This window comes from Rhinopithecus bieti, unplaced genomic scaffold (genome assembly GCF_001698545.2).
Source record: "Rhinopithecus bieti isolate Rb0 unplaced genomic scaffold, ASM169854v2 scaffold_14454, whole genome shotgun sequence".
Lineage (NCBI taxonomy): Eukaryota > Metazoa > Chordata > Mammalia > Primates > Cercopithecidae > Rhinopithecus > Rhinopithecus bieti.
In genome coordinates, this window is record NW_016808228.1 from 770,779 (window position 1) to 795,704 (window position 24,926).

General features: G+C 54.0%; 4 protein-coding genes across 7 annotated transcripts in view; 1 reads left to right on the top strand and 3 right to left on the bottom strand.

The window, feature by feature from the left end:
* Nucleotides 1-516: 516 nt before the first annotated feature.
* On the bottom strand, nt 517-3,402 carry MBLAC1 (metallo-beta-lactamase domain containing 1). Of its 2 annotated transcripts, none has more exons than XM_017885989.1 (3): nt 3,311-3,402; nt 1,871-2,163; nt 517-1,636 (listed from the first exon to the last, which is right to left on the bottom strand). In XM_017885989.1, the coding sequence occupies exon 3, from the start codon at nt 1,606-1,608 to the stop codon at nt 808-810; it is 801 nt and encodes a 266-aa protein (XP_017741478.1). In that variant the 5' UTR covers nt 1,609-1,636; nt 1,871-2,163; nt 3,311-3,402; the 3' UTR covers nt 517-807. The 2 variants fall into 2 exon arrangements, with proteins under 2 accessions (XP_017741478.1, XP_017741477.1); XM_017885988.1 differs by having other exon boundaries at nt 1,940-2,163; nt 3,311-3,396.
* CNPY4 (canopy FGF signaling regulator 4) lies at nt 3,193-8,736 on the bottom strand. Its single transcript, XM_017885990.1, has 6 exons — nt 8,484-8,736; nt 6,303-6,429; nt 6,113-6,209; nt 5,779-5,901; nt 4,067-4,184; nt 3,193-3,977 (listed from the first exon to the last, which is right to left on the bottom strand). The coding sequence occupies exons 1-6, from the start codon at nt 8,596-8,598 to the stop codon at nt 3,814-3,816; spliced, it is 744 nt and encodes a 247-aa protein (XP_017741479.1). The 5' UTR covers nt 8,599-8,736; the 3' UTR covers nt 3,193-3,813.
* A 238-nt stretch (nt 8,737-8,974) lies between these two features.
* On the top strand, nt 8,975-21,362 carry TAF6 (TATA-box binding protein associated factor 6). Its single transcript, XM_017885975.1, has 15 exons — nt 8,975-9,468; nt 14,041-14,252; nt 14,355-14,441; nt 14,568-14,721; nt 14,932-14,988; nt 15,447-15,566; nt 16,108-16,253; nt 16,362-16,439; nt 16,530-16,631; nt 17,031-17,213; nt 17,903-17,977; nt 18,104-18,229; nt 19,913-20,086; nt 20,317-20,514; nt 20,820-21,362. The coding sequence occupies exons 2-15, from the start codon at nt 14,097-14,099 to the stop codon at nt 21,198-21,200; spliced, it is 2,037 nt and encodes a 678-aa protein (XP_017741464.1). The 5' UTR covers nt 8,975-9,468; nt 14,041-14,096; the 3' UTR covers nt 21,201-21,362.
* The window catches only part of AP4M1 (adaptor related protein complex 4 subunit mu 1), a 7,078-nt gene continuing 3,413 nt past the window's right edge, over nt 21,262-24,926 (bottom strand). For 2 of the 3 annotated variants that reach the window (XM_017885977.1, XM_017885978.1), the window contains exons 8-16: nt 24,283-24,345; nt 23,494-23,560; nt 23,335-23,388; nt 23,089-23,195; nt 22,896-22,990; nt 22,435-22,479; nt 22,145-22,195; nt 21,922-22,033; nt 21,262-21,774 (exon numbers count right to left, since the gene is read on the bottom strand). In XM_017885977.1, coding sequence (XP_017741466.1) covers nt 21,550-21,774; nt 21,922-22,033; nt 22,145-22,195; nt 22,435-22,479; nt 22,896-22,990; nt 23,089-23,195; nt 23,335-23,388; nt 23,494-23,560; nt 24,283-24,345 — 819 coding nt within the window. In that variant the 3' untranslated portion in view covers nt 21,262-21,549. The remainder of the gene's footprint in view (nt 21,775-21,921; nt 22,034-22,144; nt 22,196-22,434; nt 22,480-22,895; nt 22,991-23,088; nt 23,196-23,334; nt 23,389-23,493; nt 23,561-24,282; nt 24,346-24,926) is intronic. The other variant, XM_017885979.1, reaches the window with a different exon arrangement.

A 24,926-nucleotide genomic window follows, 5' to 3' on the forward strand; every position in this document is an offset into this window, starting at 1 on the left:
AAAAAAAAAAAAAAAAAAAAAGAAAAGAAAAGAAAAGAAAAAAAAAAGAAATGAGCCAGGTATGGTGGTGGGCGCCTGTAGTCCCAGCTACTCCGGAGGCTGAAGCAGGAGAATGGTGTGAACCCGGGAGGTGGAGCTTGCAGTGAGCCGAGTTCATGCCACTGCACTCCAGCCTGGGAGACAGAACAAGACTTCACCTCAAAAAAAAAAAAAAAAAAAAAAAAAAAAGCGGGGTATAGGGGCACTTCCCTGTAGTCCCAGCTACTTGGGAGTCTGAGGCAGAAGGATGGCTTGAGCTGGAGGCTGTAGTGAGCTATGATTGCACCACCGCACTCCAGCCTGTGTGACAGAAAAATATGTGACTAAGGGGTCATCTCTATGCCCTGCACCTTCTCTCAGCAACCTCCATCCTATAAGAAAGGGGCAACTGGCCAAAGTATGCCCCTGCTGCATTTGCAGATTACCATGTTTGCACGATTATCACCATCAATGCTTCACATTTACATTAGGGCACTATGATTTTCAATGCAGTTTCCATTTTTATTTTGGAGACCCCTCCCAGGAACCTTCTCCCATTTTACTGAGGCCCCGGGAGAATGTACAGGGAGCTGAGCCCGTCCTTTGATCTTAGTTTGGTGGCAGAGATAGGCAGTGATACTGACGATGTGATGGCAGTGTCTGGTGCACCGTCCTCACTGGAAAACTAGCCTCCTGGAAGGGCTGGAAGCTCCCACCCTTGACTGCTCTTTGTCTCCAGCAACTCCTCGCTGTTAGGGCTTACAAGAGTCCAGTCCCTCTCCGGGCTGATCAGTGCAGGGCGGGCTCCTCGTCTCCGACCACCAGCTCCTGCTGGCTATTCCCTCCACCCTCCGTCTCGGTCTGCGAGGCTTCCCTGAGCACTCGAAAGGGGGGCCCGTGACCAGGTACGACCACGTCGGCAACGACCAGGACTCTCTTCCGGCTCCGCTCCTGGGCTGCGGGGTCTTCACTCAGCGCCTGCCACGAATCCTCGTCCCCATCTCGCTCAAACACATCCCCCGCCACCACTACGGTGCCCAGAGCCGTGCCGGCCACCACCACGCTCACGTCGCGCTGGCCCCCGTGGCCCGGCGTGGCCCACACCTCGAGCCCCGGGCCCAGGCGCAGGGGCTGCCCCTCACCCAGCCCGTGGGGCAGGTAGCGGCCTCCGGGGAGGCAGAAGTCGTGGGAGACCAGCAGAGCCGCGCCTGGGAACAGCCCCAAGTTCCCGATGTGATCCGAGTGCCCATGGGTCCCCACCACCAGCGTCACGTCTCCCGGGGCCACGCCCTGCCCCGCCAGCGCCCTCAGCAGCGCCTCCCGAGCCCAGGGGCCCCCGGTGTCCACCAGGATGGGGCCACGGGCCGCCTCCTCCAGGGCGGCCTCTGCGCCGCCACTACCGCGCGGGGACTTTCGGTGGCTGGAGGCCGGACCCCGGGTCTGGGGTAGGACCAGGGTTACGGAGCCGTCGGCTCGCACAGCGTCACCCACGCCCTCGGGCTCCGCGTAGCCCTGCAGCAGAACCACCACGGAGTAGGGGTTGCCGGGCACCAGCAGAGGGGACGCCCCGCGCAATGGCTCGGTCCTCATGAGGCTGCTCCTGGCAGGAAGGGACGGGCTGGGAAGAAAGGAAATGGAGCAGTGGGCGACCGTCCTATCCCTCTGCGATCCCCAACCCGAGCCCGGCCCCGCCACTGCCACTAAGCCTCGGTTCTCTGCCACCCGCCTCCCATTAAGTTGGTATCACCCTCGACCCCTGCCCAAGATGGTATCGCCCAGCCTCCCCTCACACTTGGGCCCGCCCCTCCCTCGGCGTCCTCGGCCCCTGCCCCGTTCCTCTAGCGGTACGTACGTCCTTGCCCGTCACCCTCCTAAGGCTATCCTTTGTATTCCCCTCTATCGAATCCTAGCCGCGCTCTACCTTGGGCCTCTGCTAAGTCTTGCCTCACTCGAGGAAAGCGCAGAAATCAAAAACGCGCGTGGGAGTTTGTCCTCTGCGAGTTCCCGTGCACCCAGATATGGCGGCCGAAACGGCGCCGCGGAGGTAGCTGTAGTTCCGGCGCCTTTACCGTCTGCCACGGGAGGCCATTTGGACTCCAGCCTCCTGGCTGTTCTCCGCCCCGCGATCCCAGAAGCTTCCTTGGACTGCAGAATTATGAAGCGCCATTAGCTCTGAGGAAGGGTCATGCTCAGTTGTCCAGGCTGGAGTGCAGTGGCGCGATCAGACCTCACTGCAGCCTCGACCTCCTAGGCTCATGTGATCCTCCCGTCTCAGTCCCCCCGAGTATTTGGACCACAGGCGCGCACCACCAAGCCCAGCTAAGGTTTCTATTTTTTCCTCTTTTTTTTGTAGAGACAGGGTCTAGTTCTGTTGCCGGGACTGGTCTGGAACTCCTGGGCTCCAGCGATCCTCCAGCCTTGGTCTCCTAAAGTGCTAGGATTACGGGTGTGAGCCACTGCGCCTGGTCTTTTTTTCTTTTGAGACAAAGTCTCTCCCTGTCGCCCAGGCTAGAGTGTAGGGACACCATCGTAGCTCTCCCTAGCCTTGAACCCCTGGATTCTAGCGATCCTCCTGCTTCGGCCTCCCGAAGTGCTGGGAACACAGGCGTACACGCCCCTCTAAATTTTTTTTTTTTTTTTTGAGATGGAGTCTTACCCTGTCACCCAGGCTGGAGTGCAGTGGCGCGATCTCAGCTCACTGCAACCTTCGCCTCCTGGGTTCAAGCGATTCTCCTGTCTCAGCCGCCCGAGTAACTGGGATTACAGGCGCCCACCACCATGCCCAGCCAATTTTTGTATTTTTAGTAGAGACGAGGTTTCTCTATTGTTGGCCAGGCTGCTCTCGAACTCCTAACCTCAGGTGATTCGCCTGCTTCGGCCTCCCAAAGTGCTGGGATAACAGGTGTGAGTCACCTCGACCAGCCTCCAGGCTGGTCTTGATATTTTGGATTCAAGTGATCCTCCCATCTCCACCTCTGTAGTAACTGGGACTACAGGTGCTGCACCACCAGCCCTGCAGTCTTCTTAATTTGTGTGTGTGTGTATAGAGGTGGGGTTTCACTATGTTGCTCAAGCTGCAACTTCAGCTTAACAAGACAGCAGCCATTCTGGATGCTGCCTCATCCACCAGCTAGCTATGTGTGCCCTGCTGTTTGAAACTTTGGGCCCAGCTAGTTTTTAGAAAAAAAGAAAAAAGTTTAATAGCAATATAGAAAATTTAGCACCTATGAAACTATATGGTGAGCTCTCAGTGACACTGATCTGAAGTAGACCAAGTATCTACCCCACCGACCTTATCAGCAACTCCAGGCCATGACCCAGTGTCCCATTCTCCTTCACGGTTTGCTGGTGTGTAGCCTTCTGGATGCAGGCAGTGTATATAGATCGCAGAGAATGTCCGTTCTGGCCTCTTTCTTGGAAGGGTCTAAAAACAGACCTTAAGGAGCTAAGTGACTTTCCCAAAGCCCACAGCTCCAGTGCCACTGCTGACCTCTGGGTGGGGGTGGGGATCAGTTAAAGAGGAAAGCTTTCAGTACTGTCAGCACATACACCTGCCAATTAAGGAGCTGGATGGAGTTCATCTGTAGGAGCAGGACCTCCACCCCTACCCTCCACCCCGCAAGCCATGCCATGCTGTTTCACCAAGATCTTGCTTGAGGTTAGATGGGAGAGAATAGCTACAAGCTTGGGTGGAGTCACTCACAAACACACCCTGAAAGCTGTGGAGCAGGGAGAGCGCAGACTTCAGAGGGCTCTCCATGATCCCTTCCCCTCTTGGGGGCTCAAAGGCAAGGGTCAAAGATCTTCTCGGTCAAGTTTGGGGTGGCCCCCTGTCTTGGTCATCTTGTCTCCCCCTTCCTCTTCCTCCTCTTCCTCCTCCTCCTCCTGCTCTTCCTCCCCTTCTGTTTTCTCTTCCCCATCTGTGATCTCCTTTCCAGTCCAAGTTTCCTGTAGACATGCTAGATTGGATGACAGAAAACAATTTAGATATTAGTCCAGGAAGCAAGGGAGGTATGGCTTGGCAAGAGAGTTCAATCCCCATGCTTACCAGTTTCAGCAGCTGGGAGCACATGACCTTCACAGAGAAAATTTTGTAGGGGCTGCTCCTGATGGTGGAAGTACCAGTCTCCCACAACGTCTTCAAACTCCTCCAGCATGGTCTCACACTGGTCAAGTAAAAGGGCCAGAAGAGTATCTGCTCTGGAGGAATTTGGAATCCCTCCTGTCTTCTCTCCCTCCTCAACCTGACTGATTTTGGAGAGGCCGGTAGCCAGGAAGCTAAGCTTGGCCTACTAGATGTGCGATCCTCATTCATTCAACAAACATTTACCAGCACCTACTCTGCCAAGTAGGTTATTAAACTCTTGAGTTTTAGCTCCTTGGCTGTAAAATATGTACGGTAATTGCACCTACCACATCAGGTTGTTGAGGGTAAAATGAGGCTGCAGATGCAAAGTATGTGATCCAGAGTCTGGGACACAGTAGGTGCTTGATAAGTGATGGTGGATATCATTAGCAACCTTTTTTTTTTTTTTTTTTTTGAGATGGAGTCTTGCTCTGTCGCCCAGACTGGACTGCAGTGGTGGGATCTCAGCTCACTGCAACCTCCGTCTCCCAGGTTCAAGCAATTCTCCTGCCTCAGCCTCCCGAGTAGCTGGCACTACAGATACACGCCACCACGCCCGGTTGATTTTTGTATTTTTAGTAGAGACAGGGTTTCACTATGTTGGCCCGGATGGCCTTCAATCCCTGATGTCGTGATCCGCCTGCGTCTGCCTCCCAAAGTGCTGGAATTACGTATGTGAGCCATTGCACGCGGCCCATTATTACTTTTTAAAAATTTTCCTTAAGGCAGGGCCCAATGGCTCACGCCTGTAATCCCAGCACTTTGGGAGGCCAAGGCAGGCGAATCACCAGAGATCAGGAGCTCGAGACCAGCCTGGCCAACATGATGAAACCCCGTCTCTACTAAAATTACAAAACATTAGCCGGGTGTGGTGGCAGGCACCTGTAATCCCAGCTACTCAGGAGGCTGAAGCAGGAGAATTGCTTGAACCCGGGAGGTGGAAGTTGTGGTGAGCTGAGATGGTGCCATTGCACTCTAGCCTGGGCAATAAGAGTGAAACTCTGTCTCGGAAAAAAAAAAGAAATTCTTTAAAATTATTATTTGTAGAGAAGGGTCTCTTATGTTGCACAAGCTGGTCTTGGACTCTGGCCTGAAGCACTCCTTCTCCCTCGGACTCACAAAGTGCTAGCATTACAGTTGTGAGCCACTTCACCCAGCTCATTATGATTTCTTCTTTTGTTTGTTTGTTTGTTTTGAGATGGAGTCTTGCTCCATCGCCCAGGCTGGAGTGCAATGGTGTGATCTCGGCTCACTGCAACCTCCACCTCCTGGGTTCAAGTAATTCTCCTGCCTCAGCCTCCCGAGTAGCTGGGATCACAGGCGTGCACCACCATGCCCGGCTAATTTTTGTGTTTTTATTAAAGACGGGGTTTCACCATGTTAGCCAGGCTGGTCTCGAACTTCTGACGTCAGGTGATCCACCTGCCTCAGCCTCCTAAATTGCTGGGATTACAGGTGTGAGCCGAGCCACCATGCCCCACCGGTCCTGGCCCCACTTGAATCAATGGCACAGTCCTCACTCTGCCCCATTCCCCATGCTCGGGGTAGACGCCCCCTACAGTCGAACCCTAGAACCTAGCTCCCCTCTCAGGTTCCCTTCTCACCTCCCTGGATGGTGCAGTATCTGATCCTACCTGCTTCTTGAGGTATGTGACCTCCACGCTGGGCTCATCCCACAGCTCCAGAGGGATCCCCAGATCCACCTTCACCCCCTTCTGCACTAGGCCTTTCAGTGTTGCCATGGTCTGACTCTGACCCTGAGAGATTAAGAATTTGGCATCAGCCCAGCCCACCATCCCACCCCTCCCCTCCTTTCCCCTTTCTGCCATTTCAGTTTTGTCAACTGCTGGAGATTCACAGGTGAGTCCCATGATGGTGAAATGATGGGCAGATAACCTCTGGAGGACCTCAGGGGATACAGATCTTTGTTTCTGAGAAGTAGGGTCCTGCCCTGGGGAAGGGTCTGACCTTGGCATATCTCAGTGAGCCCTTGCGCTCAGCGTGAACACTGTAGTCCAGGATCTGCTCACATAAATTCTCTAAGGCCTCTTCCAGCCTTGTCTCTCTGTGGAAAGAGAGGAAACAGATTCCCTGGATGCTGTAGGAACTCCCAGAGCTCCCTTGGGGGTTGGAAAAGGGAGGAGCATGAAGGACTCACGAAACGCTGTAAGGCACGTGTCTCTTCCTCTTGCCTGTGTCCAGCACCTGCCCCAGCTCCAGCACCTCTCGAGATCGACCAGTGCGACTCAGCTCCCCCTGTAGCTCTGTGCTCAGCAGCTTACACACTGGTGGGGAGGAGAAATGTCCAGGGGAGGTGAAAGACAGACAAACACACCAGCCATTCATTCTGCAGATGACCTGAGGCAGCAGAGCATACAAGTGCAGACTCTGGAGCCAGACTGGCTGGATTGGAATCCTCGCTCAGCCATTTAGCAGCTGTATGGCAATCTTCCTGCTTGCTGTGCCTCAGTTTCTTCATCTTTAAAATGGGATAATAGGCCAGGAGTGGTGGCTCACGCCTGTAATCCCAGCACTTTGGGAGGCTGAGATGGGCAGATCACTTGAGGAGTTCGAGACCAGCCTGGCCAACATGGTGAAACCCCATCTCTACTAAAAATACAAAAACTAGCCAGGTGTGGTGGTGCACACCTGTAATAGCTAGTCGGGAGGTTGAGGCAGGAGAATCACTTGAACCCAGGAGGTGGAGGTTGCAGTGAGCTGAGATCCCACCACTGCACTCCAGCCCAGGCAACAAAGGAAGGCTCCATCTCAAAGTAAAATATATTAAAAATAAATAGGCCGGTGTGGTGACTCATGCCTGTAATTCCAACACTTTGGGAGGCCGAGGCAGGTGGATCATGAGGCCAAGAGATTGAGACCATCCTGGCCAACATGGTGATACCTTGTCTCTACTAAAACTACAAAAATTAGCTGGGTATGGTGGTGGACGCCTGTAATCCCAGCTACTTGGGAGGCTGAGGCAGGAGAATCGCTTAAACCCGGGAGGCAGAGATTGCAGTGAGCTGAGATTGCACCACTGCACTCCAGCCTGGGTAACAGCATGAGACTGTCTCAAAAGAAAAAAAAATACATACATACATATATATATATATATGTATATAATAAATACAATGGGATAATAGTATGTCCCTCATAGGAGTGTGATGAGGATTAAATAAATCAACATATATAAAGGCTGGCACATAGTGAGTACTGTATAAGTATTCACTGTTATCCTGCAGTTATTTATTGAGCTCCTTCTGTATGCATACTAACAATAGCAATAAAACCTATTATCTCTATCTACAGGTCTCTGTCAGTGTAGTTGGGACAGATAAACCAAGGATGACAAGATATGGTGAAGCTGGGCCTGAACTCATGGGCTCAAGTGATCCTCCCACCTTGGCCTTCCAAAGTGCTGGGTTTACAGATGTGAGCCACTGTGCCCAGGCCTGTGGGCTGTATATCGACAGAAGGCCTGCAGAGGTGTTAAAGCAAGGACTGATACAATTAGGTGATTAAGTCCGTTTTAAAAGATTGACAAGTCAGGGGAGAAGAGCGGGACACGGAGGTAAAAGGAGACAGAGATGAGGACCAAGTCATGAGACTATCATGACTGCCTTTCATGATACTGAAATACAGTTTTGGGGGGGGTGAAGCGAAGAGAAAAAGAATCCAGGGAAGAAACGTAAAGTCAGGAGGGCAGCAAACTAGGACATCAGGGCCAGTCCCCTTTCTCAAATGGGCGCCACACTAGTGCAGCTGTGGAAGGTGCTGCTTGCTGAAAAATCCATGTAGTACGCACCGTCTGCAAAGTCTCACCGGATGGGGAACCTCTCCTACTTGTGCGGCCTCCTTTTGTTTATGAGCTTCAAAGCCTGAGTTACTCACCCTCAAACCCCCTCAGCGGGGCGTGGGGCCTGTAATTTGGGAGCGTCTATGCTAGGGTAGGGCAGCGGATGTCCACAAGGCCTGAGCCTCACACCCGGCTCCTGCAGTCTCTGCAGATTAAGGTCTGGTGGCATGAGGGAAACCCGCACTGAAGATGCTCTAAAAGTTGGCAGTCCAGGGCCGATGGTCCCTGAACTACAATTCCCACAATCCATTGGCGGGGGTGTCCAAGCCAGCCAAAAAAATGCAGGCGCTCGCTGGATGCAGCTTTGAGGTGGCACTACACGTTCGCTTCCTTGACCCCATCCAAATTCAGCCAAGCTCCACCAGAACCTCCCTCAAGCCTTCAAGGAGGTCGGGTGACCCACCCAATACAGTCCAGGATGTCCGGCCTAGAAGAAGGAGGTGTGGCCGGGCGATGCCCACAGGGGCTACCCTCTTCAAATACCTTCGCATTTGCTGGGCAAGCGTTCTGTGTCATCGTCCTCCTCCTTCGGCATCCCAGCCCAAGCCCCGTGCACAGCCAAAAGGAAAAGCAATATTCCCAGTCGCACAGGTCCCATGACAAAGCGCCGTCCACAAACAATCACCGCTTGCCTTCAAACCAACTTCGGAGAGGCAGTGTGGCTCCTTTAAATTCCCAGCGGCTGGCGGCAACCTTAAATCCAGCCTGGCAAGGTCGGCGCATGCGCAAGATCAGCCCAACAGGGGTGCGGCCTCGTTGCTCCGGGTTTCCCTGCCTCCGTTTTGTGGCGCCTCTTGAAGGTCCTGGCAGCTGGGTAGTGAAGGAATAAATTACACTAATTACACCAAGAGGGAGTGGTTCTTATATGTAGATGTAGAAACAAATTTTTAAAATATAATTTCATTCTGTAAGCCTAGAGGACTTATTCTGGCACGGGGAAGGGGCAGTGACTTGCTCTTCGGCTCTGCCAGGACCTGCTTCCAGGAGGGGGCGGGGCCAAGATGGCGCCGAGCGCCGGGTGAGCGGCGTCTCGGCGGCGGCTAGAGTTTTCCTGCTGCCCGCGCTCGGCTGGCGGGGGCGGGTCTGAGTGGTACCCGGGAGGAGACCCTTTGAAGGTCCCTTAGTGGGGATTGGAAAGAGGACGGTTGGTTGTGTGTCTGTGCTCGTGGGGACCCCGTGTGTGTGCCTGCATTGGAGAGATGTTGCAGGAGATGGGGTGGGCTCTCTGAGCCTCATTTCGCGCTGCCCGGGGATCTTCGACCTGCTTCTCTGCTGGGATCTCGCTCAAGTTAACCCTCCCCTGGGACGCCTTCCTGCCGCCTCCACTGATCTGAGGAGATCCTGTGACTGTAGCGTGTTTTATGAGCCTTTACTGGCAGAGGGTACCGCCGGGTATTGAAGGATTCGTAGGAGTTCGCCAGGGAAGTGGGACACGACCGCCTCTTGTAAACCCGGCGCCAGGCACAGAGTATGTCTCGAATAATTGTGTTCCCTATAGATAAGACTTACAAAAGTGGGGAAAGAGCTCAGGGATGGTTTGAAAAGAACCAATTTCTTTTTCGGTCTCCCTCTTCCCATCCTTCCAGCACGGCCCCACCCTACTTGTGCTACTCCTGAACAGTATTGATGTTAATCTTCCTAATGTCCAGCTCCAAGTGTGCCACTTATTATTATTATTATTTTTTTTTAGACGGGGTACCCGTCTGTTGTCCAGGCTGTTGTGCAGTGGCACCATCTTGGCTCACTGCAGCCTCCAACTCCTCAGTAGTTCAAGCGCTCCTCCCGCCTCAGCCGCCTAAGTAGCTGGGATGACCGGTTCACCCCACCACGCCCGTCTAATTTTTTAAATTTTGCAGAAATGGGGGTCTCACATGTTGACCAGTTTGTTTCAAACTTCTGGCCTCAAACGATCCCCCCACCTCTGCCTCCCAAAGTGCTGGGATTACTGGGGTGAGCTACCTCTCTTGGCTCCAATTTGCTTTTTTTTTTTTTTTGAGACGGAGTCTCCCTCTGTCGCCCAGGCTGGAGTGCAGTGGCACGATCTCGGTTCACTGCAACCTCCACCTCCTGGGTTCAAGCGATTCTCCCACCTCAGCCTCTCAAGTAGCTTGAGTAGCTGGGACTACAGGCGCCCGCCACCATGTCTGGTTAATTTTGTGTTTTACAAAAGACAAAGTTTCACCATGTTGGCCAGGGTGGTCTCGAACTCCTGACCCCAGGTGATCTTTCCGCCTTGGCCTCCCAAATTACAGGCGTGAGCCACTACACCTGGCTCCACTTTGCTTTTAGCTACAGTGTAGGCTCAAAGCTTGGGCCTATGACCTATTAATAACAGTGATACCAAGTATTTACTGAGCACCAACATCTCTAAGCCTTACAACTAATTCATTTACTTCACAAATATTTATGATGTCCCAGGGCTCCTAGAATACATCAGTGAACATCATAAAGAGCTCTGTCTGCCCGGCACAGTGACTCACGCCTGTAATCCCAGCACTTTGGGAGGCCAAGGTGGGTGGATCACCTGAGGTCAGGAGTTCAAGACCAGCCTGAGCAACATGGTGAAACCCTGTCTCTACTAAAAATACAAAAATTAGCCAGGTGTGGTGGTGCATGCCTGTAATCCCAGCTACTCGGGAGGCTAAGACAGGAGGAGAATTGCTTGAACCTGGGAGGCGGAGGTTGCAGCAAGCGAAGATCGCACCATTGCACTCCAGCCTGGACAACAAGAGTGAAATTCTATCTCAAAAAAAAAAAAAAAAAAGAAGAGCCCTGTTTACATGGTGGACAGAGACAGAATCTCGCTCTGTTGCCAGGCTGGAGTGCAATGGTGCAACCTCTGCTCACTGCAACCTCTGCCTCCCGGGTTCAAGTGATTCTCCTGCCTCAGCCTCCCAAGTGTCTGGGACTACAGGCGCACGCCACCATGCCCAGCTAATTTTTGTATTTTCAGTAGAGACAGGGTTTAACCATGTTGGCCAGGATGGTCTCGATCTCTTGACTTCATGATCTGCCTGCCTCGGCCTCCCGAAGCGTTGGGATTATAGGCGTTAGCCACCGCGCCAGGCCCAGATGATGTTAAATGCTACGGAAAAGAAGTGGGCTGCCCCCACTCTGAGGGCAGAGTGCAGAGTTAAATAGGGTGGTCAGGGTAGGCAGCCAGTTAGACATTTGGGAAGAACATTCCAGGCAGAGGGAATGGAGCAAAAGCTATTAAGCAAGTGCATGCCTGGCAAGTTTAAGGAGCAGCCAGAAGGAATATGTATCTGGATCAAAGTGGAAGAAGGAAGGAAGAGCGATCAGAGATATAATGGGGAGAAGGCAAATTTTGAAGGGCTTTGTAGGACATTATAAGGATTTTGTCTTTTTTTTTTTTTTTTTTGAGAAGGAGTCTTGCTTTGTCGCCCAGGCTGAAGTGCAGTGACACAGATCTTTGCTCACTGCAACCTCCGCGTCCTGGTTCGAGTGATTCTCCTGCCTCAGCCTCCCGACTAGCTGCAATTACAGGTGCCCGCCCATCTAATTTTTGTATTTTTAGTGGAGATGGGGTTTCACCAGGTTGGCCAGGCTGGTCTTGAACTGCTGACCTCAAGTGATCTGCCTGCCTTGGTCTCCCAAAATGCTAGGATTACAGGCATGAGCCACTGTGCCCAGCCTGAGACAGGGTTTTGTTATGTTGCCCAGGCTGGTCAGGAATTTCTAAGCCTAAGCAGTCTTCCCACCTCACCCTCCCAAAGTGCAGAGATTACAGGCATGAGCTGAACCACTGCACCTGGCCATGATAAGGATTTTGGATTTTACTCTATGGCAAGTGGAGCGCCATTATGAGGGTTTGAGCAAAGAAATGACAATCTGCTTTACAGTTTGACGGAAGCATTTTGGCTGCAACATTAGGAATAGATGTAGAGAGAGGCAAGGGTAGACACCGGGAGACATCGTTAGGAGGCTTTTGGAGTTACCCAGTGGATGGATGATGGTGACCTGGGCCAAGCAGTGGGAGCAGGGGAGTCAGGTTGGACTACCTGCTGGATTGATTGATTGATTGATTTTTGAGACAGTCTCGCTCTGTCGCCAGGCTGGAGTGCAGTGGCACCATCTTGGCTCACTGCAACCTCCGCTTCCCAGGTTCAAGCGATTCTCCTGCCTCAGCCTCCCGAGTAGCTGGTACTACAGGCGCGTGCCACCATGCCCAGCTAATTTTTTGTATTTTTAGTAGAGATAGGATTTCACCATGTTGGCCAGGATGGTCTCAATCTCTTGACCTCATGATCCACCCGCCTCGGCCTCCCAAAGTGCTGGGATTACAGGCGTGAGCCACCGTGCCCAGTTGGATTTATTTTTTTTTTTTTTTTTTTTTTTTTTTTTTTTTGAGATGGAGTCTCTCTGTTGCCAAGGCTGGACAATCTCAACTCACTGCAACCTCTACCCTCCAGGTTCAAGTGATTCTCCTGCCTCAGCCTCCCAAGTAGCTGGGATTACAGGCACGCGCCGTATGCCCAGCTAATTTTTCTATTTTTAGTAGAGACGGGTTTACCATGTTGCTCAGGCTGGTCTCAAACTCTTGACCTCAAGCGATCCACCCACTTTGGCCTCCCAAAGTGCTGGGATTATAGGCGTGAGCCACCACACCTGGCCTACCTGGTGGATTTGTTGTGAAGGCTCAGATAAAGAACAAGTGTCTGCATGGATGGCATTACTGTGAAGATAAGGAAACCTGAGCCTGGGCCAGGTAGTTCGACTCACGCCTTTAATTCCAACAGTTTGGGAGGCCAACGCTAGAGGATTGCTTGAGCCCAAGACTTCAAAATGCTGAGATTGAAGCCCTGAGGTGTAACAGAAAAAGATATAAATCTGGGCTGGGCCTGCTGGCTCAGGGCTGTAATTCCAACACTTTGGGAGGCCGAAGCAGGAGGATTGTGTGAACCCAGCAATTCAAGACCAGACTGGGCAACATAGTGAGACTCTGTCTCTGCCCCCGCAAAAAATTGGCTGTGCACAGTGGTATACACCTATAGTCACAGCTACTTGGGAGGCTGAGGTGTGAGGATTGCTTGAGCCTGGGAGTTCCTGGGCTCTATCAGTCTTCCTACCTCTGCCTCCTAAGTAGCTAGAACTATAGCCGTGTGCCTGCATACCCAACTGATTTTTGTATTTTTTGTACAGATGGGGTCTTGCTGTGTTGTCCAGGCTGGTTGTGAACTGCTGGGCTCAAGTGATCCTTCTCCCTCGGGCTCCCAAAGTGTTGGAATTACAGGCATGAGCCACTAGGCCCAGTCCAGAGTTTTTTTTTTTTTTTTTGAGATGGAGTCACCCTGGCTGGAGTGCAGTGGCATGATCTTGGTTCACTGCAACCTCTGCCCTCTGGGTTCAAGTGATTCTCCTGCCTTAGCCTCTGTAGTAGCTAGGATTACAGGTGTGCACTACCACGCCCTGCTAATTTTATATTTTTAGTAGTGATGGGGTTTCTCCATGTTGGCCAGGCTGGTCTTGAATTCCTGACCTCAAGTGATCCGCCCGCCTTGGCCTCCCAAAGTGCTGGTGGGATTACAGGTGTGGGCCATGGCACCTGGCACCAGCCCAGATTTCTATCTTTCTCTGTTACACCTCAGGGCTGACTCGTGGGGATGGACAGAAGACACCCCGAGTTCCTCCCCTCTCCCCACTGTCCTCCCTTTATTGCCCCCTCCCCGTGTCTCACATTTCTTTTTTTTTTTTTTGAGACGGAGTATCGTTCTGTCACCCAGGCTGGAGTGCAGTGGCCGGATCTCAGCTTACTGCAAACTCCACCTCCCGGGTTCATGCCATTCTCCTGCCTCAGCCTCCCAAGTAGCTGGGACTGTAGGCGCCCGCCACCACACTTGGCTAATTTTTTGTTATTTTTAGTAGAGACGGGGTTTTACCATGTTAGCCAGGATGGTCTCGATCTCCTGACCTCGTGATCTGCCCGTCTCAGCCTCCCAAAGTGCTGGGATTACAGGCTTGAGCCACTGCGCCTGGCCTCACATTTCTTTTTCTTCTGCCTGCCCCATTCCTCTGCCAGGGTCTCCGTCTCTCCACCGGGGGCTTCATCCTTCCAGGGAGAAGAGGGACTCCAGAATGGCTGAGGAGAAGAAGCTGAAGCTTAGCAACACTGTGCTGCCCTCGGAGTCCATGAAGGTGGTGGCTGAATCCATGGGCATCGCCCAGATTCAGGAGGAGACCTGCCAGCTGCTGACGGATGAGGTCAGCTACCGCATCAAAGAAATCGCACAGGTGACCCAGCCCTTCTATCCAGCTCCACATTGGGTCCAGGATGTCGCCCGGGGCCCCGTCCTTAGGATTTTGGGCTGATGTCTATTCCGTCACCCACCCCAGGATGCCTTGAAGTTCATGCACATGGGGAAGCGGCAGAAGCTCACCACCAGTGACATTGACTACGCCTTGAAGCTAAAGAATGTCGAGGTGATTTGGGGAGACAGGCAGGGGGCGGGTGATGGGGACAGGGCGATGGGGTCGGGGTGAGGCGCCATCCTTCAGCCAGGTCTCCTCCAGCTCCCTTCTCACCCGTGCCCCTCTCTCCTGCCACAGCCACTCTATGGCTTCCACGCCCAGGAGTTCATTCCTTTCCGCTTCGCCTCTGGTGGGGGCCGGGAGCTTTACTTCTACGAGGAGAAGGAGGTTGATCTGAGCGACATCATCAATACCCCTCTGCCCCGGGTGCCCCTGGACGTCTGCCTCAAAGGTTGGGGGAGGGGAGAGCAGGGTGGCAGGGAGGAAGGAAAGGAGGACAGATGCGTGTGGGTGTGAGTAGCCTCACAATAGAAGAAAAGCTCAGTGTGAGATCCCTAGGGAGTTGCAAGGGGAGCAGGAGTGGAAACATGCTTCAATAGCATGGAACAACTCCCCAGTGTCCATGCGCGGCAATTCACCTTGACACCTGCCTTCCTTGCAGCTCATTGGCTGAGCATCGAGGGCTGCCAGCCAGCTATCCCCGAGAACCCGCCCCCAGGTAACCTCCATGCCCCACCCTCTGGGTCTCTGGGTCCCTTTCCCCCTCCTTCCACCTTTTTTTTTGAGATGGAGTCTCACTCTGTTGCCTGTGCTGGAGTGCAGGAGTGCTAGAGTGCAGGAGTGCTGGAGTGCAGGAGTGCTGGAGTGCAGTGGCACAATCTCGGCTCACTGCAACCTCTGCCTCCTGGGTTCATGCGATTGTTGTGTCTCAGCCTCCTGAGTAGCTAGGGCTACAGGCACACACCACCACGCCCCGCTAATTTTTTGTAATTTTAATAGAGATGAGGTTTCACCATGTTGGCCAGGCTGGTCTCGAACTTCTGACCTGAGGTGATCCACCCGCCCTGGCCTCCCAAAGTGCTGGGATTACAGGTGTGAGCCACCACATCCAGCCTCCTCCCTTTACTTTTCCTGCTACTCTCGTCACGCCTCCCGCTGTGCCTGCTTTCCCACCAGCTCCCAAAGAGCAACAGAAGGCGGAAGCCACAGAACCCTTGAAGTCAGCCAAGCCAGGCCAAGAGGAAGACGGACCCCTGAAGGGCAAAGGTCAAGGGGCCACCACAGCCGACGGCAAAGGTCAGTCCTAGGCCAGGCCTCTCTGGACTCTTGCCTAAAGCCACATGGCCATTTGTTTTGTTTCCTTTTTTTGTTCTTGAGACAGAGTTTCACTCTGTCACCCAGGCCAGAGTGTAGTGGCACAATCTCAGCTCACTGCAGCCTCCACCTCCTGGGTTCAAGCGATTCTCCTGCCTCAGCCTCCTGAGTAGCTGGGATTACAGGTGCCCACCACCACGCCCAGCTAATTTTTGTAGTTTTTTTTAGTAGAGATAGGGTTTTGCTATGTAGGCCAGGCTGGTCTCAAACTCACCCTCATGTGATCCACCCGCCTTGGCCTCCCAAAGTGCTGGGATTACAGGTGTGAGCCACCATGCCAAGCCTCCATGTGGCCATCTGTGAAGTGGCTGAGGTCAGGGCCAGAGAGCCCCAGAAAGGATGGGGAAGCCTAAGAAGAAGCCGGGTCTCCTGAGTCTCAGGAGAAGTGGAGGCTTAAGGTTCTTCTGTTACTGAGGTTTTTTCTGGAGCTTTCTTTGTCAGACCCACCTCTCCAATCACACAGGGAAAGAGAAGAAGGCACCGCCCTTGCTGGAGGGGGCCCCCTTGCGACTGAAGCCGCGGAGCATCCATGAGTTGTCTGTGGAGCAGCAGCTCTACTACAAGGAGATCACCGAGGCCTGTGTGGGCTCCTGCGAGGCCAAGAGGGCGGTGAGGGCCCTACCAGCCTGCCCTGGCCCTGAGACTCCTCGTCCTGGGGGTCCTATGAATTGCTCCCCACATCCTACCCCCACCTGACTGGCTTCCCTCCTCCCACAGGAAGCCCTGCAAAGCATTGCCACGGACCCCGGGCTGTATCAGATGCTGCCACGGTTCAGTACCTTCATCTCGGAGGGGGTGAGCATGAGGTTCCACCGTGCAGGGACGGCAGCGGAAGCTCCTGTGAGGGTCTCCCTGCCCCATGCCCAGCACTCCTCCCTCCCGCAGGTCCGTGTGAATGTGGTTCAGAACAACCTGGCCCTACTCATCTACCTGATGCGTATGGTGAAGGCGCTGATGGACAACCCCACGCTCTATCTAGAAAAATACGTGAGTGGTCCTGCCCACCTTCCCTTCCAGGGACTAGGGACCCTGCTGCCACCAACAGGAAGTCAGTGGTCAGCGGTGGCTCACACTTGGAATCCCAGCAACTTTGGAGGCCGAGGTGGGAGGATCGCTTGAGCTCAGGAGTTTGAGGACAGCCTGAGGATAGTAGTAGGACTACTGTCTCTACAAAAAAAAATTAACAAAAACAAAATTAGCCAGGCATGGTGGTGCATGCCTGTGGTCCCAGCTACCTGGGAAGCTGAGATGGGAGGATTGCTTGAGCCTGGATGATTGAAGCTGCAGTGAGCCATGATTGTGCCCCTGCACACCAGCCTGGGTGACAGAGTGAGACTGTCTCAAACAAACAAAACCAGAATGAGCTGCCCCGCCCTTCTCCCTTAGGTCCATGAGCTGATTCCGGCTGTGATGACCTGCATCGTGAGCAGACAGCTGTGCCTGCGACCAGATGTGGACAATCACTGGGCACTCCGAGACTTTGCTGCCCGCCTGGTGGCCCAGATCTGCAAGCATTTTAGCACAACCACTAACAACATCCAGTCCCGGATCACCAAGACCTTCACCAAGGTGAGCCAGGGAAACTTAAGCACCATTTGTTTCATCACTGGCCACCTCTGGTTGGGGGAAGTCACACTGGAAACAAGGGCAGAGGGAAGAGGGACTGGAACTTGTGGGGGTCTAAGGGTCTTCAGGCTTGTCTGTAATGCCTTTTTTTTTTTTTTGAGATGGAGTCTCACTCTTGCCCAGGCTGGAGTACAGTGGTGTGATCTCTGCTCACTGCACCCTCTGCCTCCTGGGTTCAAGCAATTCTCCTGCCTCAGCCTCCTGAGTACTTGGGATTACAGGTGCCTGCAGCCATAACTGGCTAATTTTGTATTTTTAGTAGAGACGGGGTTTCTCCATGTTGGTCAGGCTGGTCTAGAACTCCCGACCTCAGGTGATCTGCCTGCCTCAGCCTCCCAAAGTGCCAGGATTACAGGTGTGAGCCACTGCGCCTGGCCACAACTGGCTAATTTTTGTGTTTTTAGTAGAGACAGGGTTTCACCATGTTGACTAGGCTGGTGTCGAACTCCTGACCTCAGGTGATCTGGCTGCCTCAGCCTCCCAAAGTACTGGGATTACAGGCGTGAGCCACCGCGCCTGGCCTCACTGTCATGTCTTAATGATTTACAAGGAAAGTGTCTATGAAAGACATGGGTCCCTATCAATCATCCTTTTAGACCCCTTCATCTTAGTTTATTTCCTTCCCCTTACAGAGCTGGGTGGACGAGAAGACGCCCTGGACGACTCGTTATGGCTCCATCGCAGGCTTGGCTGAGCTGGGACACGATGTTAGGCCTCTGGGAGGAAGAAATGGGGGAGGGGACGCAGTCATGAGGTTATAGAGGGCACTGTGCCCCTACCTGGGAGACCCTCGTGACCCTCCGGCTTTGGCTTCTCCCTTTCCCTTCCAACAGGTTATCAAGACTCTGATTCTGCCCCGACTGCAGCAGGAAGGGGAGCGGATCCGCAGTGTGCTGGATGGCCCTGTGTTGAGCAACATTGACCGGATTGGAGCAGACCATGTGCAGAGCCTTCTGCTGGTAACCGAAGCCCCTGTCCTTGCATCTGTGCCCCCGACCCCCCAAGAGACAGGTGGCGTTTAGCAAGCATATGGTGTATTTTATTCACCTACTCCCATCTTTGCCTTCTGTTTTCAGAACATACTGCAGAGTCTGATACTATTTTACAGATGGAAAGACTGAGACTCAGGCTGAGTAAAAAATAAGGGGGCTGGCTGGGCGTGGTGGCTCATGCCTGTAATCCCAGCACTTTGGGAGGCAGAGGCGGGCGGATCACGAGGTCAGGAGATTGAGACCATCCTGGCTAACACGGTGAAACCCCGTCTCTACTAAAAATACAAAAAATTAGCTGGGCGAGGTGGTGGGTGCCTCTTTTCCTAGCTACTCAGGAGGCTGAGGCAGGAGAATGGCATGAACCTGGGGGGTGGAGCCTGCAGTGAGCTGAGATTGCCCCACTACACTTTAGCCTGGGTGACAGCGCGAGACTGCATCTCCAAAAAAAAAAAGAAATAAGGGGGCTGGGCGTGACAGCTTCTGCCTGTAATCCCAGCACTCTGGGAGCCTAGGAGGCCAGCCTGGGCAATGTAGCGAGACCCCGCCTACAAAAAAAAAAAAAAGCTGGGAGTGGTGACATGTGCCTGTGGTCCCAGCTACTAGAGAGGCCAAGGTGGGAGCATTGCTTAAACCCAGGAGTTCAAGGCTGCAGTGAGCTATGATCGTGCCACTGCACTCCAGCCTGGGTTACAGAGGGAGACCACCACTCCCCCAAAAAGAAAGAAGGGCTCACATGCTCAGCCTTTGGCATTTGGACCATCCTTCCCCAATGCTCCTGTGTTACTGTGTGGTCTTCTCTGTACAAGGCAAATGCCCTCTTGATTAACTGTTCTGCCACAGTATTTAGCAAGTTCATTCACATGTTAGTGCCCATGTTTTCATTTTTTTTTTCTCTTGAGATGGGAGTCTCACCCTGTAACCCAGGCTGGAGTGCAGTGGCACGATCTCAGGCTCACTGCAACCTCTGCCTCTCAGGTTCAAGCGATTCTTGTGCCTCAGCCTCCCGAGTAGCTGGGACCACAGGCATGTGCCACCATGCCTGGCTAATTTTTTGTATTTTTAGTAGAGACAGGGTTTCACCACGTTGGCCAGGCTGGTCTCGAACTCCTGACTTCAGGTGGTCTGCCAGCCTCAGTCTCCCAAAGTGCTGGGATTACAGGCATGAACCACCACGCCCAGCCATTCTTTTTTTTTTTTTTCTGAGTCTCACTCCGTCACCCAAGCTGGAGTGCAGTGATGCAACCTCTGCTCACTTCAACCTCCACCACCTGGGTTCAAGCATTCTAGTACCTCAGCCTCCCTGGTAGCTGGGACTATAGGTGCGTGCCACCATGCCTGGCTAGTTTTTGTATTTTTAGTGGAGACAAGGTTTCTCCATTTGGGCCAGGCTAGTCTCACACTCTTGACAAGTGATCCACCCGCCTCAGCCTCCCAAGTGCTGGGATACAGGCATGAGATGCTGCAACTGGCCCCGTGCCCATCTTTTGTTTTGAGAAAGCCCAGTGTTCTGTACACACACTAACGGCTCAGCATAGTTTGGCCTCCATCAGAGGCACCGAGATAAGGAATGTCCTTTTTTATCGCATCCCCAAGGCTCTTCTCAGAGTGTCACCAGCCCTCCCTCTACCTGGCTTTTTTTTCTGTCTGCAGAAACACTGTGCCCCTGTTCTGGCAAAGCTGCGCCCACCGCCTGACAATCAGGATGCCTACCGGGCAGAATTCGGGTCCCTTGGGCCTCTCCTCTGCTCCCATGTGGTCAAGGCTCGGGCCCAGGCTGCTCTGCAGGCTCAGCAGGTCAACAGGACCACTCTGACCATCACGCAGGTCCGTGGCCGGGTGGGGAGGAGGAATAGGAAGCGGAGGAGGACCCCAGTGTGGGAAGGGCATTCACACAGCCACGTGGGCCCCGAGTCAGCAGTCTCAGGGCAACCAGGCCGAGTGAGGATGCTCCAGCCCCAGTGAGAGCCACTGAGGAAGAGCAAGGGGAGCCCAGGCCTCTCCCTTCACTCTTCTTAGTAGATGCTGCCACATCCCCTTTCCTCTTCTTCCCACAGCCCCGGCCCACGCTGACCCTCTCGCAGGCCCCGCAGCCTGGCCCTCGCACCCCTGGCTTGCTGAAGGTTCCTGGCTCCATCGCACTTCCTGTCCAGACACTGGTGTCTGCACGCGCAGCTGCCCCACCACAGCCTTCCCCTCCTCCAACCAAGTTTATTGTAATGTCGTCGTCCTCCAGCGCCCCATCCACCCAGCAGGTATGCAGAGCTGTGTGGGACAGGGAGCATCCGGACGGCCCAGGTTGCCTCAGAGCACCCTGGGGAGGCCCAGGAGTAGAGCACAGTCCCCTCTGGGCCCAAAGTCAGGAGCTGAAAGAGGCACCCACCATGGTCCTGCAGGTCCGTAGCTGCCCTGCATGAGCAAGGTCTCCAGCCATAGCTGTCTACGGGGTCAACTACAGGAACAACTTGTTCAGGCAGGGAGCAAGTGAAGTGTCCCTGCCAGGCCTCTGAGGGGCAGGGAGGGCACAGGGCAAGCGGACCCACTTTTTCTTTCTATCCAGGTCCTGTCCCTCAGCACCTCAGCCCCTGGCTCAGGTTCTACCACCACCTCACCCGTCACCACCACCGTCCCCAGTGTGCAGCCCATCGTCAAGCTGGTCTCCACCGCCACCACCGCACCCCCCAGCACTGCTCCCTCTGGTCCCGGGAGTGTCCAGAAGTATATCGTGGTCTCACTTCCCCCAACAGGGGAGGGCAAAGGAGGCCCCGTTTCCCATCCTTCTCCAGTTCCTCCACCAGCATCGTCCCCCTCCCCACTCAGCGGCAGTGCCCTCTGCGGGGGGAAGCAGGAACCTGGGGACAGTCCCCCTCCAGCTCCAGGGACTCCAAAAGCGAATGGCTCCCAGCCCCCCAACTCTGGCTCCCCTCAGCCTGCTCCGTGATGCTCCACCTGCCAGCCCCTGGATTCCCACACATGCAGACATGTACACACGTGCATGCATACTAAGCGGAAGGAGGTTGTAGATTGCTTCCTTCATGTCACTTTCTTTTTAGATATTGTACAGTCAGTTCCTCAGAATAAAAGTTTGGTTTGTAAGTTCTGATCCACTGCAGTCCTTCCTGCATCAGATACCACAGAAAGGCTGGGCCCACTGCCCGCTCCTGGTCTCTCGGGACTGAGGACTCTTCCTGCCCATATTGAGAGTCCCAAGACCAGGAGGCTGGAAAAGAAAAAGACTGTTCCGTGGGACAAACTGCCGCCTTGGCTGCTGTGTCCTCATTTGGGGAGCCTCAGATCCGAATGACGTAGGCATCGCTGTGGCTTAGGTGTCGCACCCACTTGTGGGGGTTGGCATTACCGCATGGCCTAAAGGCCAGCCTGAGGAATCGAACCTGGAGGCCGGAGCACGTGTGCCGGGGAAGCTCAAAGGAGAGACTGGCGGGGCCCAGACCCAGAGGAGGGGCCGAGGTGGAGAGCCCATGGCTGGGAGGTCCTGGGGGCCCTGGGACGTCCATCTGTGAGGGGCAGAGGCAGGGGGAGGAAAGAGGGCAGAAAGCTGACCACACTGGGGGGACGAGGCAGCACTGCTTCGGGAGGGTGGGGGGGCCGTTAAATGACGGTGGGAGGAGAGGGGCTTAGGGGTCCATGGCAAATACAAATACCTGGAAAAGGCCCGAGAGTTGAGAGCCTCCTTGCACCCGAGGCAGGTCCCAGCGAAGGGCTCCCTCTGCCAGCTCGGCCTTCTGCTCTGGGCTGCTCAGCTCCTGAGACAGGCTGGAGTTTGGAGAGGGAAGGTGCTGGGCTTAGAGCCTTCTTGGGGAAGGCCCGTCGTGCTGAGCTCACTCTCTCCCCAGGAATCTCCCCGTGGTGGGTGCACACACTCACCTGACCACCCCTCGAGGCAGGGGGAGGTGCAGCCTGACATTGAGGGCTTGGCTACAGAGGAGACAGGAACAAAGTCAGCCCCAGGAAGGCATGGTCCCTTGTCCTGTTCCTCTTCAATGTCACAACAGGATTTCAGCACAGGTGTCCCCCACCTTCCCAAATGCTACAGCCTCTACCTTAACTGGATTCTGAGGCTGGCAGCTGCATCTGAAGGGAGAAGTAGCAGGTGCCCTGGCCCTGTCTCCTGTCCCACAGAGTTGAACTCGGCCAGGCGCCAGCCTCACTCTTACCTCTTCGAGGGCAGGTCGCATCGCAACTTCAGATAAACCTGGAGCCTGGATGAGAGGGTAAAACACCATGACTCAGGCCATCGCCTACTGGCATCTCACCATTCCTCACTAGGGGCCTCCATGCAGGGCTGTGTGGGTATGGGCTGTACCCCCAAGAGAGAAAAGGGCTGAAGTCCAGCCCAACTCCATTAGCCAAAGCTTTTTCCCTTTTTTTCTCAGAGTGACAGGGTCTCGCTATGTTGCCCAGGCTGGTCTGGAGCTCCTGGGCTCAAGTGATCCTCCCGCGTCAGCCTCCCAAAGTGCTAGGATTACAGGTGTGAGCCACCACGCCCAGCCCAAGACTTTTTCCAATTTGCACTCCATCACCACTACCACCACCCTCACTCTGCAGTGAGTCTTGGGAACATACAGGTCTTGGCTTGGGTTCCAAGGTAGTTCTAGAACCCAGGAAATGGTCTCACCGGCCTGAGCCTCGGTCCCACTGCACAGAGGGGAAGAGCCGGAAGGGGAGCGGTGAGGGGAGGTCATCGGAGAGTTGGTACCGCATCACAGTCAGCTGAGAGACCAGAGAGCAACAAGGTTAGTTTGGTCTCATGCCCCCACTGACCCCTTCCCCATGGTGGATGGAATTTATGAGGCCACCCCAACCCTGACCTCGCCCTGAGGTGGTTGCAAGCGGAGGATTCGATGAGACTCAAACTCGTCCAGATTCACAGAGCTGTGAAACGAGACTTCATCGACCCGGATTCCTGGCCCATAACCTGGAAAGAAAGAGACTTCTCTCCTGACCCATGTTTTGGGAGAGGAACAAGAAGGGGGGAGGCTCCGTCTCTGACTTCTCTCCATGAACTCTCCGGCAATGACCTACTCCAAGGGGAGAAAGACCCACTTTCTCCTCACCTCTCAGCTCTGACTTCCCCACACAAAACTCTTCCGTCAAGCCAATGCGCATCTCTGTTGGAGGAGAGAACATCAGGGGAGCTCAGCAAACTCCACGGTTTAAGACACCAAGGAACCTGCCCTAACCCCAACCCTGGGTCCCGCCTGCAGAGGCCTCACCAGAGCCACTGGGAAGGAAACTCTTGAGCCGAATCTCTCCCTGCACATCCACCTTCAGCAGGGAGCCCTGAGAGGCAGGGGGATCAAGGTTAGAGTTTTTTTTTTTTTTTTTTTTTTTAAGACAGAGTCTCGCTCTGTTGCCCAGGCTGGCAGCGGTGTGATCTCGGCTCACTGCAACCTCCACCTCCCAGGGTCAAGAGAGTCTCCTGCCTCAGCCTCACAAGTAGCTGGGATTACAGATGTCTGCCACCATGCATGGCTAATTTTTGTATTTTTAGTAGAGATGGAGTTTCACCATGTTGGCCAGGCTAGTCTCAAACTCCTAACCTTAAGTGATCCACCCACCTCGGCCTGCCAAAAAGTACTAGGATTATAGGCATGAGCCACCGTGCCCTGCCTTTTTTTTGTTTTGTTTTTTTAAAGAGATAGGGTCTTGCTCTGTCACCCAGGCTAGAGTGCAGTGGCTCAATCTCGGCTCACTGCAGCCTCAACCTCCTAGGCTCAAGTGATCCTCCTGCCTCAGCCTCCCAAGTAGCTGGAACAGCAGGTGTACACCACCATGCCTGGGTAACTTGTTTATTTGTATTTTTTGTAGAGACAGGGTCTGGCTATGTTGCCCAGGCTGGTTTCAAACTCCTGGCCCCAAGTAATTCTTCCACCTTGGCCTCACAAAGCACTGGGATTACAAGCATGAGCTGCTGTGTGGCCGTTGCTGGGAGTCTTAACCACCCCACCATGTTTCTCAAGTCCCATTTGTCCTCAGTTCCAGGTTTGGGAGCTCAAACTTACATTAGATGCTATCAGTACAGACAATCTCTCGACCACATCCAAAAAAACTTCATTCTTTTGGCTCTGAGAAAGAGAGAGGATTTGGATGGTTGGAAGCAGAATAGCCTATGTTCTGAAATGGACAGACAGGGAGAAAGGAAAGGACAGTCAAAGCTACAGCTCTAGGGTGGGGACATGGGTGATGGAAGGGATACCCACATCTAGGGGAGGTGGGAGATGTGCCAAGATCTTTTTTTTTTTTTTTTTTGGATGGGTTCTCGCTCTGTCCCCGGGGTGGGGGGGAGGGGCCGGGTCTCCGCTCACTGCAAGCTCTGCCTCCTGGGTTTACGCCATTCTCCTGCCTCAGCCTCCCGAGTAGCTGGGACTACAGGCGCCTGCCACCTCGCCCGGCTAACTTTTGTATTTTTTAGTAGAGACGGGGTTTCACTGTGTTAGCCAGGATGGTCTCGATCTCCTGACCTCACGATCCGCCCACCTCGGCCTCCCAAAGCACTGGGATTACAGGCGTGAGCCACCGCGCCTGGCCGATCTTTTCTTTTTTTTTGCATTTTAGTAGAGACGGGGTTTTACCATGTTGGCCAGGCTGGTCTCAATCTCCTGACCTCGTGATTCACCCGCCTCAGCCTCCCAAAGTGCTGGGATTA